Below are 13,069 nucleotides of genomic sequence, written 5' to 3'. Positions count from 1 at the left end.
ATGTTATAGACAGTCCTAGCAACTTAAAAAAAATATTACCTGCCTTTCAAATACCCGGGAATATTTTAAATGACATTTTCAATTTACCTTTTGATCACAGTAGTATACATATTGAGCAGTGGTAGCTTAGTGGTAAAGGATTGAAACTTGCGATCGTAAGTCGCGGATTCGAAACTCGGAATACAATCTATTAACGTATTTCACACTTTGTGCATCAATTATATAGGATTTCCACTGCTCACAAACAAGTTTTTATATGGGCAGCACCGTCCTCTGGGTACAATAATATCAAACTGCGATCGCCAATACCCAAGATTGATCAACGTATATCCCCCCCATAGATATCTTTGGGTGGTAGCATACGCTTTGCAGGGTGCGGCTATGGGCTGAAACGAGAACGACGATATATATATTCAAATTGATTTAATTATATAATTTTTTGCATCAGAGTGAAGCCTAGAAGTGTTTTTGTTAATTACCATCGATGTTGTCACTTTTTATACTCGTGTATTTACATCACCTATTTCATCATCATAACAGCCGTCATTGTAATTTATTTAAATTACCAATAATTTCCTTAAGTAATTAACATATATTATTTTAATACCGTTGAAACGAATGTTTTTCTTTTAATAATTTTAGAGCTATAACATCTTCTTTACCTTTCTTCTTCTTCTGTGATTAGCATCGCGTATCCTCTCATCTCTGAACAAGGAGGTGGAGCCGTGCACAGACTTCTACGAGTTCGCGTGTGGTGGATGGATAAAGAAGAATCCAGTTCCAGAGTGGGCGACCTCGTGGGATCAGCTAGCTCTGCTACGAGAGCAGCTCATAGAAAATTTGCGTGAGCTGCTAGAAGCCCAGGACGAAGAAGGACTGCCGCAGAGTGTTCTTAAAGCTAAGAAGTTATACAGAACTTGCATTAACACTGGTGAGTTATTTTTCTTTACCTATAGACAATTGAACGTGCTATCTTCAATCGAAAGTTACTCTACATATAAATTTAATATCAAGTTGGAGCCAAGTTGAACACTCTATCTATTTTAACTCTTTCATCTCCTTTCTTGACGTAAAGTAGAGTTCATTTAAATAGATCTGGTTAAATCTTTATTACCAAACAACCTGTAAATTAAATATTTTTCAACAGAAAAATTAGAGTCGAACGGCGTCAAACCGATTGAGGGTATCTTGAGTAAACTGGGACTACCTCCAAAACCGCCGCGGGAGGAGAGCGCTAACTTCACATGGGAATCAGTCGCTGGCAAGAGTAGAAGAATGCTGGGACTCAACGTGTTGCTGAGCGTGCAGGTAGCCGAAGACGTCAGGAATACCAGCAGGAACAGAGTTGTGGTGAGTCAAGTTAATAATTTATTCAGCGAATTTTAAATCCACTTTTAGCGCCATCTATCGAAGATGCCGAACAACGTAAGGATAAGATCCAATAACTTATCTAGTCTCTCTTAGTGTTATTTTTCAATTAGTTCCTAATGTTGAATTTAAACTTAAAATAAAACTTAAATACTTATATATAGTTATTGTACATGCACATGTATATTAACGGACCCTACTTGATATCATTGCACGTGTAAATGCCTACTAAAATGACTTGAATTGAATTGAATTTATATTTATTTATGCATATATTTTTTGTAAGAAACAAAATAAAAATTATATTTATATATGCTCATATATCAAGACCAGAGAATAAGATAGTATGGAAACAGCTTGTCATTGATTTCTTTAATAATATCAAGAGAGGCACAACCCTCACAAATGAAGATTTGACAGAGAAGATGAGATATCAAAAGTTCTATCCACCACCTTGCAGGTGGAGCAAGTGTCACCAGGGTTCAGCGACCGCTACCTGCTGCAGCCGCAGCAGTTCGCACATGAGCTGGCTCAATACCATCAGTACATCCGCGACATGGTCACCATCGCTGACCCGGAGGCCGACGCTCAGGCCTTCGCCGACGACATCATCAGCTTCAGCAAAAGTCTCGCCAAGGTATGTGGGTATTTTTTATTTAGATTTTAAAATATTTATGTGTTTAATTTATTAAGAACCGATTTTTGGACTTTATTTCTAGTAGAGAGCGATCCGCGAGTCAATTTTGGGAATAGACCCATAGACTGTTGTAGGGCAGTCTAAGCTAGAATTTTGGTAAGCAATGTCTCCTCCAAGGTCTAAGTTACAACTGACTCTATAATCACTCTCTATATTCCGTGAATTGTTAAGTTGTTTTTCTCGGAAAGGACGTCGTTTACACCATCTTTCAGAAAGCTTACTCGTCAATGAGAAGTCTTAGAAATACATATCTATTGCTTAACTTGCGTATTTATCTACAATAAGCTGTCTACTGTTTTGGGTACCTCACGTTCATTTGTCCTTGTCACGGTCCACAAGGACTTTTTTTACAATTTTTTTTTATTTTCACTTTCATCTTTTGTGTCTCAAGGTCATACATTCTTCCCATTTTATACCAGTACAATCTCTTCCATTCCATTTCATACTTTTTTTCCTTCGTTTCCTTGCTTGCATATTATTTTGTTCCTGTCAAAAATGCTTTTGACAATTCATACGGCACTCGTTTTTCCTAAATTTAATTTCTTTTTTATTTTCCTTATAGATAATGACGCCTATGGAGGTTCGTCGCAGCGGCACACATTTGTTCCACGAGGTGAGCGTCTCACAACTGGTGGAAGGGACCTCGGGAGGCCCTGCTCAGTGGAAAGAGGTTGGTGATTTACAATTTTGAGACTTAAAAGACGTCAATACTTCATCATCATCACCAGTTCAGCCGTAATACACTGCAGGACATAGACCTCCCCCGTCGAGATAAAGCGTCTACCTAACCTTAACAGTATCATCTGTCCACGTCGTGGGCGTCTTACGCTATGCTTGTCTTCTTCTCTTCAGAACCCCAAGGCCATCGTCTATCTGTTCTGCGGGCTACGAAACTAAAATGTAACCAAATTAATTTTATAATCAACCTTTTTTTGGTTAAAAAATGAAGATCTTCTATATGTACAGGATCCCCCGCTTCCAAGGGAGGAGGGAGGGTTCATAGAATTATGTGAGATTACTTAAACCTACCAACCTTACTAAAAACCCATTGGTCGCCCTTTGTTGTGTGGGGGCAACGGGTATTTCCATAAGGAACATCTATAGCCCACCACACCACAACCGACAGCTCGTCTCAGGGTTGTTTACGCTATCCAGAAGATTAAAAACAAACCTTAGTTAATCTTTTCAAAATTTTCCTTTGGAGAAGTTTCTATTCACCAGATTTCTTTTAATATTGGGACTCGACAGCAGCGACAATAAATAAACTTCGCAATTCATTGCAGCACGACTGGGATCTCTACTTGAAACTGGTGTTCGCAAACACCAGTGTATCGCTCCAGCCGAACACCGATCGCATCATCGTTATGGACTTGCCTTACCTGCAGAAGCTGGCCGTCTTGCTCAACGAGACCGAACCTGTCATTGTTGGTGAGTTTTTCTTCCTCTCGTTTACAAATATAATGGCTCTAGTAAACTGTTTCCCAACGTGGAACCCACACCGTTCAGGGTACCAATTTGATTTTTAAGACGGAAGGGCGGATTTAGCAATTCGGCGATAAAATATGTAGCTTCAAATGTTGTCTCCCTATGGATCCTCTAAACTTACGTGGCGTGTCGTATGAATAATGCTGTGGGGAGATACACGATCAAGAGTCCGAAGTACAGGGAGAATAATATATTTAGTGCTACTATTTACAAATATGCACAGATATTTAAAATTTTCCCCTTTTCGTAAGGCTTTTAAAAATAATCGAAACCTGTAGTGTGGTTATAATATCCGGTTCTGAAAGTGACTTTTCACATAAGCGTTCAAACAGGAAATGAGATACGTGAATGTAATATAATTGCTTTGAGAATGATAGAAAATATAATGGATGAAAGAGGAAAGAAAGAGAAACATCGTGAAGGATGAAAGGGAGAGAATGAAGTGTAAGAATAGGAAGATTTATATCCCTGTTCCAAAAAATAAGATAGATGAACGAGAGGTCTCCAATTACATGGGCCTTAAAAAAGAGGAAGTTGGTAAAGACGAAACGCTAATGCAGATTGATTCTAGATCCTATGTGAGCAATTATTGTTTCTTCAGTTAAAGTGTGGTCGGAACTCGAACTTTTTGGCCCCCGCTATTGGAGCCCCTAATTAGTTGGGATCAAGGTCTTTGTTTACAAATAAGTTTTTCAGATTTTTCATCTTTATTCTTCACTCACTGTCATACTTCTCAATTTCTTTTATTCTCACCTTTTTCCATCACAATATCTTTCATTTTTTTTCTTTCATTCCTTCTTGCTTTCATCGCGTTCCTTGCATCATCTTATTACTCTTAAGTGGCTAGGTACATTTTTTTTATTTTTATTAGCAATTTGGGTGATAAAGTTCAAATGTGGCTGGTCATCTAACCTTTTAATGTACGGTGCGTGTGGGTATCCACAGAGCGGTTCCTGTGGTGGAGCGTGTTTTCAACGGTGGCGCCGATGACGCTGCGCTCGTTCCGCGAGCTGGGCTTCCGCTTCTCCCGAGAGGTGTTCGGGCTGCGGCAACGCACGCCGCGCTGGAAGTCCTGCGCCGCCAACGTCAACGCCAACTTTGGTCTCGCGCTCAGCCACGCCTACGTTTCCAAACACTTCCACAACTCCGCCAGGGAGAAGGTATGCACCTATACCTTTGTGGCGTGTATATCGCACGCCACTCGCTAACCGCTCTGCCTTTGGACCGCGCCTCGAAAAACGCGTTGCCTAGCAACGAGCTCTTACCCACGTACCCGCGCAGTCGATCGCATCGCGGCGGCGTCGGTAATAAAACGGATAGATGATAAATGGCGCCACAGTAGACGCAACAAAGTTTGCATCGCGCTGTTGAGAGTCTCCGCGCTCATTATAACTGCGAGCGGAGGTGTGGTCAACATTAAGAAGAAGCTACAGAACTATCTTGTCTCCCGCACCTTTAATCTTAATCATCTGGAAAATAATCTCCCCCATAGATGTCCAATACGATCGATAGAAAGCGGCCTGCGTCTTCGTTTCTGAAGATGTTAGTGTTGTTAGCCCTAAGGCTTTTACAGCTTCATCGGTACTGAGTTCACGGAGCGGAAGGGTCCGTGAACTAGATTTAAACAAGTAACTAAAGCTGGGGAGACGCCTATAAGTTGCACGGGGACGCTAGCACGTTGTTAAGGCTCTTCGCGGTAGAGCTTTGACGGGGTGTGTTGCTGGAGTATGCTTGCGGGTCAAGATGGCAGCGTGGACCACAGGCGAGCCGAAGAGGGATCCGGATCCAACCACGGTTCGCCCACGCTGTTCGCGGTTAGGGAGCGGGCGGTCGCTCATTAAAAACGGGTGTCCTGCGTCTTCAGTTTTCCGACAGTTATATATGTAATCGGTAGCATACAAACAATAGCTTGATATAAAACATAAGTGTTGCCATCTAGTGTCTAAACTTTATTTGTCTTGATATTTATTTACTTTTGTGATAGGCCATCGAGATGGTAGAGGACGTGCGTGCAGCTTTCGCGGACGCCGTCCAACAACTGGATTGGATGGACGGCGGCACTCGTCTGCGAACACTCAGCAAACTTCGCGCCATTCGCAACTTCGTGGGATTCCCCGCTTGGCTGCTGGATACCGAGCGCCTCGACGCACATTATAAGAATGTCAGTATACATACACACATGTACACTAATTATACATAACATACCTTAACTGAATTGTTTTCGTGAATAAAATTACAGTAGTGTTCTCATTGCAAATACAGAGCGGACCCAATATGGGCGCCAATAAGGACATCATGCAAACTTTGTCTGGAAGATAAATGGTACATTGGTAACACAAAAACTAAGGAGAGGGACGCTAATTTCTGTAGAATATCCTAATAAATAAATAAAATTCTTTTTTTTTACCAAGTTAAGAGCGTTAAAAAATAGTTTTCTAAACTAAATCTTTCTTGTTACTACTAACTTAAACTTTACAGGCGCACGTGATCGAAGGTAACTTGTTCGATACGTACTTGAATTTAACTTGGGCGGCCGTCAAGAAGTCCTTCGAGACGCTGCGAGAGAAACCAGACAGAGACAGGTAACAAAAAATACAAAAACTAGTCTTTATGAAAATGTGTGAAAATACTACTAGACCGTTGAAAGTTTGTGCATTTCATTATTTCACCTTAATTTGATAAAAAATATATAAATGTGTGCAAATACTACTAAATTGTTGAAAATTGGTGCATTTCATAATTTAAAAATTCGATAATCCTATAATATGTTACATTAACATATATTTTTCTAATAGAATATGTCAGGCTTTTAATTTGTAGTATTACTACGTCTGTCGGTATTTATGTTTACTTCAGTATATATTTCTTACGATATTTACTATTAATTTTTTGCCACTTATCCTTTAATATGTCTAATTTTAAATAAACAAAAGGAAATATATTTAAAATCATCACGATGTTTTAAAAATGAAATTCCTTTACAGATGGGTTGCGACTGCGACCACAGTAAATGCTTTCTACTCAGCCACCCTCAATTCAGTCAGTGAGTAAACTTTCATCTTCATCTCAGTCTTTTCGAACACCAACCTTCCTCCTCGAGGTCGGTTCGCGTATCACAAAGGTTACCAAACCCTGGTCATTCTAAATAGAAGCATTGCTGGAGTTACTTCTGCCACTATTTCTACCGCTTTGCTTTCCGGAGTGGTAGTGATTATAACTAGATAATAACAATCGACCAACTACAGTTTCGATGCTAAAACATTCAACTCCCTTGTTACAAAAATGGAAGAATAGTTTTAAAACGGGAAACGTTCTAGAATTTTTTTTCCGTTTTCAAATCTATTCTTTTCGGCCGCTTTTTCAAAAGTCGAAGTCCTTTCGTGGGGGCCCTTAAACTTAGTCACTCCATGGAGTGTTCACCTAAGCGATGTCAGAATTCGGAATTTTTCCAATCTGGTAAAAGTAGTACGTACCGGCCTGAGCCGAAGCTTCTCCAGGAGCTCAAGGTGGTGACGCCACCTTGAATCTCTTTGAGGCTAAACGTCTTCGAATCTAGAGAACCTGGAAATGCCATTTAAGCAGCAGTGCAGGCCATGTAAAGAAAAGTGACTTTTATTACCTAAATAATTAACTTATAATAAATTTACTTTTAATTATATTAACTAATATAATACTGTAATCATAAAGTAAGATGAATATGTTTATAAAATGAAAGTTATTTATGTCCGATAAAACGCACTGTTGTGTCGAATAGTCTTTTTCTGATAGAGCCTTAAAGACCTTGGTTTCGGTTTTTATCTCCTCAATCGTGTCAAACCGGCGTCTCCCACATAGGCCTTTTTAGTTTGCCATAAGTCGCACGGAGCCAAAACAAGCAGATACGATGGTTGCGGAATTATATCAGTCGAGTTTTTGACCCCAAAAATATGAGCAAGCAGCAAACGAGAAGTTATTCTTGTAGTTAATTAATCATTTTGACAAACAGACGCTTGGCAAAAGTTATCCACAGGCCTACCAACATAATAAAATATCAAAGACATCATCAATCTTACACTTTCAAATAAACTTCTTTTTATAAAATTAACAAAATGATTGCCGATTCAAATTGTGACATTACATTTGCACCACCTGTTACAAGATAAGTATTCAAACTAAGTTATTATTAACGTGTACACAATTCGCAGCTTTCCCGGCCGGCATACTTCAACCGCCTTTCTACGGCAACGGTATCGAGTGAGTATCGATTCTATTATAATCGATTAGAAAACTTTGCTAAAAAAGTAACCTTAGCTTCTTGTTCAACACCTGGCAGCACTCGAAATCGATTTCCTATCATCCATGTCGACATGAACAAAAAAATATTTTAGTTCGTCGAGGTCTATAAATTGTCGTACGTTATTTTCCAGAAGATATTGTTTTATTTTTTTCACGTGTTTTATAGCCCCCTTGTGGTAGATCTTTCGTTCAACATCTTGGAAGGGACAAGGACTTTATTTTTCAATTTAATAATTTTTTCAGTTATTACTTTTGTTTAATTGTCCCGTTTCATAAATCACATCGTCTATCTCTCTTTTCGTCTATCTTCCTTCATTTCTTTTGTACTTTTTTATTCTTTTCCACCTTCAATACCTCACCTCTCCTTTCATCCCCACTATTTTGCACAATTTTTCTTTTTTCTTTTTATGTCACCTTACTTATCCTATTTTTAATTTTACTATTTTTCTTTTATTTTTTTATATAATATGTGCCTAGATATTTAGTTTTTACCAGACTTTATCTATTTCTATTTGTAACCTTCTTGATCGCCAACTTCTATCTTTCTCTCTGCTTCTATTTCGAGAACCTTCCTAAATTTTTCGAATGAAGGACGTGTTACTTGTACAACCTAATGTTGCCATGTTCGAAATTGACAATCATACATATTGCAGGGCAATCAACTACGGGTCAATTGGCGCCATAATGGGCCATGAAGTGACACATGGCTTCGACGACCAAGGTAAGCTGAAACTTTACCATACATACCCATACAGATAATGTATCCTAACTATTCCGTACATTCATTTATTTTTTTATTATGTCGCAATGTTAACCTCTGCTGGCATTCTGCACATTTTTACTTAGTAATCTTACAATTAATTACTATATATATATATATATCCTATATTAAAACGAAAGCTTTAAACTCGTGTCGAGTGCACTTTCGAACTGCCCCTCTGCGGGGCGTCGGCCCTACGTTTGGCAACACTGGTCTTTATCTTTCAAAGAACACAATGTCAGTTTCTTTGCTTTTCTATTTTTAAATAATTTATTTTGATTTTACTATTATTTAACAATTAAAAAATTATTAAACTTTCCATAAAGGGTTCCATTTTTTATTATTTTTTCCTCATAAACTGGGTTTACAAAACATTGATTTTTATAGGTTATACTATATATTAATTAACAGCAAATGACATACATTGACACATTTAGAGCTTTTATAATTTTCAATCACTCTGTAGAAGTGATTGTTGAAGTTATTCTTGGTGATTGAGGAATTTAAAAGATAAATTTTATTCTCAGGTCGTCGATATGACGAGGAAGGTAACCTGAAGCAGTGGTGGTCGGCAGCGACGTTGGAACACTACCATGCCAAAGTGCAGTGTATCATCGAACAATACAGCCAGTATCACATGCCCCAGCTGCCAGACTACACGGTACAGTAACACTCTTCTTTTTAGCCACACTCTTCTCATAGTCTCCCACCATCTCTCTCTCAAGGCACTCTTTACTTGTATAGGATATCGTCTTCTGTTTTAGTTCAATGAAACTATGATAGATGATGTATAATATTATTAATTTAATTTTTTTTTGAGGATTTATATCGACAAAAAAAATCGAAAGGCTAGGAATTTTCAATACAGGTCGCATGTCTACGAGTAGATTAACGTCAGAGACTTTTAGTTTAACGTTTAATTTGAACGTTAAATGAAGAGAGAGTCGCCACACATATGTCTAAGGCTGATTTCATGAGAGAAGAAACTAATTCCATTGGTTTCGTTAAACAAAAGTACTCCACCATCTGTCTATCTCTGGAGACTTTTATATTGATACTAGCTGATCCCGCAAACGTTGTTTTGCAAAAAAATAAAGTTTTTAATTAACAAATAAAAAATAAGGGTTTAATCGTAGAGGGGTAAAAATTTAGGGTTGTATATATATTTGTATGCTGTATCATAAAAAAAATTTAGGGGTGGACCAACCTTATCACTAAGGGGTATGAAAAATAAATAGTAGCCGATTCTCAGACTTACTGAATACGCATATAAAATTTGGTAAAATCGGTCAAGCCGTTTCGGAGGAGTTCAAGTTCGAACACCGTGACACAAGAATTTTATATATTAGATTATAGCCGTAAGTGTATATATATATATATATATATATATATATATATATATATATATATATATATATATATATTAAGGGGACCGAAAAGTACTGAACTCTCATACCCTACAGTTGCATTTAACTATCACAGGTTCACGGGTTCAACACCCAAGGTGAGAACATTGCTGATAACGGCGGACTTCGTGCAGCTAGACGCGCTTATGAGAGACACGTTCGTCGACACGCGTCACGGCCTGTCACCCTCCCCGGTCTGCCCCACTACTCGCCCGACCAGCTCTTCTATCTCGGCTTCGCGCAGGTAATTCACCTACGTGAAACAACAGCCTTCATCGTCTTGTAGAAAAGGGGAATCCCACAGAAACAGCACCGCAAGACCGGTCGTAAAACGTATAGTAAACATATACTACAATATGCTGTAGTATCTAACAAGGAGAATAATAATTGTAAGAGCTAATCAATAAGTACTGTTACAAATTCCAATTTTGAATAAATGGATTTATTTAAAAAAAAAGAACGCTAAAAAACAACGCTATGGAGAAATATACTGGCAAAGAACCGAGCTATATATATATAAATATCTGTTTCATGAAGTTCAACAATAAACGATGGAATTTTATGCAAAGTAAGCATCTTCAAGACTAAAACCTATCTTTTTAAAATAAACTAAAGAAATCGTAAAGTTCGTTTGATATTCTGTTGTAAAAAAAAATCACGAAATATAAAAGATCTCTTATGTAAAATAAATCCGTTCCAACAAACCAAATCATTCTTCCGCCCCTAGAGACTGTTTAAGCCCTGCTATACAACGCATCTACTGAATACTTAAACAGGACATACATGCACGTCATCATCAGCAGCGGTTCGAAAAGGGGAATTCCACAGAAATATAATTTTTAATACACATCGGACGTAAGAGGGCACTCTAGAATACTTTTCGCCTTGTTATTGTCTGACTATTTCTATTAGTCGAACATTGTTTTCGTAATTTTAAATTGATATAAATATGGACTAAGCTTGATGAATATACACACTTTTACTTCGGACTTCGTATTCCTATTACATTCAAGACTCCCGCGTTTTCATTTCATTCGCAAGATGTCCACTGCTAAACGTAACCCTCCGCCATATTTCAAATAGGACTTGTTGGAAGCGGCCTGTATCTGGTGTCTTCCGTCTTAAACTCGTCATTTAAAAGTTATCATATTGGAATACGATAAGCCTATAACTTTTTGCAAGTCAGGCCAATACTTTACTACAGTTCTTAACTATAGAAATCAGATACATTTTCAGGGAATCCACTTATGAATTGTGAATCCTCATTCTTTAGTCACACTTACATAGACCCTCATCTAGTCTCTCAGTTATATCTGTGTCGGGAATTAAGGGTTTTAAAATTATGTTCTACTTGTTTTATGACTTATATAAAAAATATGTGGTCGTTTGTCTTAATTACGATGGTATTTGAAAATAAGAATAGAATAGTTCTGTAAATTCAAAGAATTATTCGTCCGAAATGACAGTGGTCGGGTACTTCGCTTGTGCAACAGTTGGGGCCGAAAGGTTCTTGAGTGATGACCACAAGCCGGTAGACGAGGCGTGGGTAGTCCCCCATTAGGTGGTCTGACGTCATAGTTAAGATCGGAAGAAGAGCCTGAAAGCGGGCAATAAAGAACCGGTCATCGATGAGATCTTTGGGGGAAGCCTATGCCGTGCAGTGGGCGTCCATCTGCTGAAAAGAAGGAGTCCTTTTAATAAGCAACTTTACAAAGAATTTAAGATTTGCCACTAGCGCCATCTAAAACGATGTGTGTTATGATCAATTGCAAATTCCTTAACTTGAGGAAGAGAAAATTGTATCACTTTTACATCCAATGCAACAAAAGAAGGTTAAAAGAAGGAAAAGAATGCAACAAAAGCAGGGCTTTCTCAATAGGATTAACAACCTATCTAATATACATCTATTTTGTTAAATAAAAAGATGATTACCTAGCGCCATCTACAATACTGTCTTAGATTTCCCCAACTCGAAGTAAGGCGCCTTTAAATAACCCTTATTCCTGACTTATTTTCCAGATATGGTGCGGTAATTCGACGGTGGGTGCATTAAAATCGAAAATGGTTGAAGGTGTCCACAGTCCAAACAAGATCCGGGTGATCGGCACCCTCAGCAACTCTGAGGAGTTTGCGCAGGCGTGGGGCTGTCCAAAAGGCTCACCCATGAACCCTGAGCACAAGTGCGTCCTCTGGTGAACGAAATGTGATCTTAGTTGTAAGTTAACCAAAGACAATTTTATAGGTTACATCTAAGTTACCAGCTTAGCTCGTAATGAATTTTGTACTTAGATTTAAGTTATGGAACTGTACTTACAAATAAATTCAGTCAATTGTTAAAAAAATGACGTGCGTGGACTCTGACAAGAATAAGAAAAAATTAAAAATCGCCTGTTACCGCGGTATTCAAAATCGATATTAACATAAAACTTAGTGCAACAATTTTTCTGACACTATCTCCCTACCGAACTATTGGATAGTGATCACACTGTTAGAGAATTGAAGTCTCTTTGATACGTCGGTAATTAGTGCCGGTAGTACATACCGCGGTAATGGCTGCTTAGGTCTTATAGTTCGTTTGCGTTAAGAATGCAGCAGTTGCGTTAGAAAGTACACCTTTGACTTGTCATATAGGATTGTTTACAGTGGTCACTTAAGACATGAGAAGAATTGGACAAGAACCAAGTTTGTTAAAAAATAGATTCAGATTGAACTCCCCTATAATCGCATCTTTCAACTAAGAGTTCCAAACGTCCCCTTATGTTAGAGCACATAAGAAACTCAAACAGGTTTCTTTTGTGATATCTTTTGTAAATATCCTTAATACACTAGTAGGGCAACACATTTCAAAGCCCTTTTATTACTAAAAATGCTTTACAATTCCCAATAAAACGTTTCAACTATAATTAAAAACGATTTCGTCAATTACGGGACATATGTAAGCTTGCGGACTATGTTCACTGAATTCTTAACGCGGGTGAACTATTAACATACAAATGTAGTCTTTCAACAATACATAAGAATATTTTCTTTAAAAAAAGCCTTTACGTTATGAAAGGTTGTAAACATCTGGATATTTAA

At 38.0% G+C, this 13,069-nt stretch overlaps 1 protein-coding gene across 1 annotated transcript in view; it reads left to right on the top strand.

Annotated features, from left to right (window-relative positions):
* Positions 1 to 12,434, top strand: part of LOC137928739 (neprilysin-11-like) — an 80,603-nt gene extending 68,169 nt beyond the window's left edge. The window contains exons 4-17 of the mRNA XM_068771692.1: positions 686 to 931; positions 1,148 to 1,350; positions 1,829 to 2,005; positions 2,628 to 2,735; positions 3,349 to 3,493; positions 4,496 to 4,710; positions 5,535 to 5,711; positions 6,029 to 6,132; positions 6,535 to 6,593; positions 7,735 to 7,783; positions 8,479 to 8,546; positions 9,113 to 9,246; positions 10,068 to 10,235; positions 12,011 to 12,434. Of these exons, the coding sequence (XP_068627793.1) occupies positions 686 to 931; positions 1,148 to 1,350; positions 1,829 to 2,005; positions 2,628 to 2,735; positions 3,349 to 3,493; positions 4,496 to 4,710; positions 5,535 to 5,711; positions 6,029 to 6,132; positions 6,535 to 6,593; positions 7,735 to 7,783; positions 8,479 to 8,546; positions 9,113 to 9,246; positions 10,068 to 10,235; positions 12,011 to 12,187 (2,030 nt within the window). The 3' untranslated portion in view covers positions 12,188 to 12,434. The remainder of the gene's footprint in view (positions 1 to 685; positions 932 to 1,147; positions 1,351 to 1,828; positions 2,006 to 2,627; positions 2,736 to 3,348; positions 3,494 to 4,495; positions 4,711 to 5,534; positions 5,712 to 6,028; positions 6,133 to 6,534; positions 6,594 to 7,734; positions 7,784 to 8,478; positions 8,547 to 9,112; positions 9,247 to 10,067; positions 10,236 to 12,010) is intronic.
* Positions 12,435 to 13,069: the final 635 nt, after the last annotated feature.

This window comes from Battus philenor, unplaced genomic scaffold (genome assembly GCF_028537555.1).
Source record: "Battus philenor isolate CCGP_79_NKW_IND1 unplaced genomic scaffold, ilBatPhil1.0.hap1 SCAF_4, whole genome shotgun sequence".
In the NCBI taxonomy this organism is placed as follows: Eukaryota; Metazoa; Arthropoda; class Insecta; order Lepidoptera; family Papilionidae; genus Battus; species Battus philenor.
This window is presented reverse-complemented; position numbering and strand designations above follow the sequence as displayed.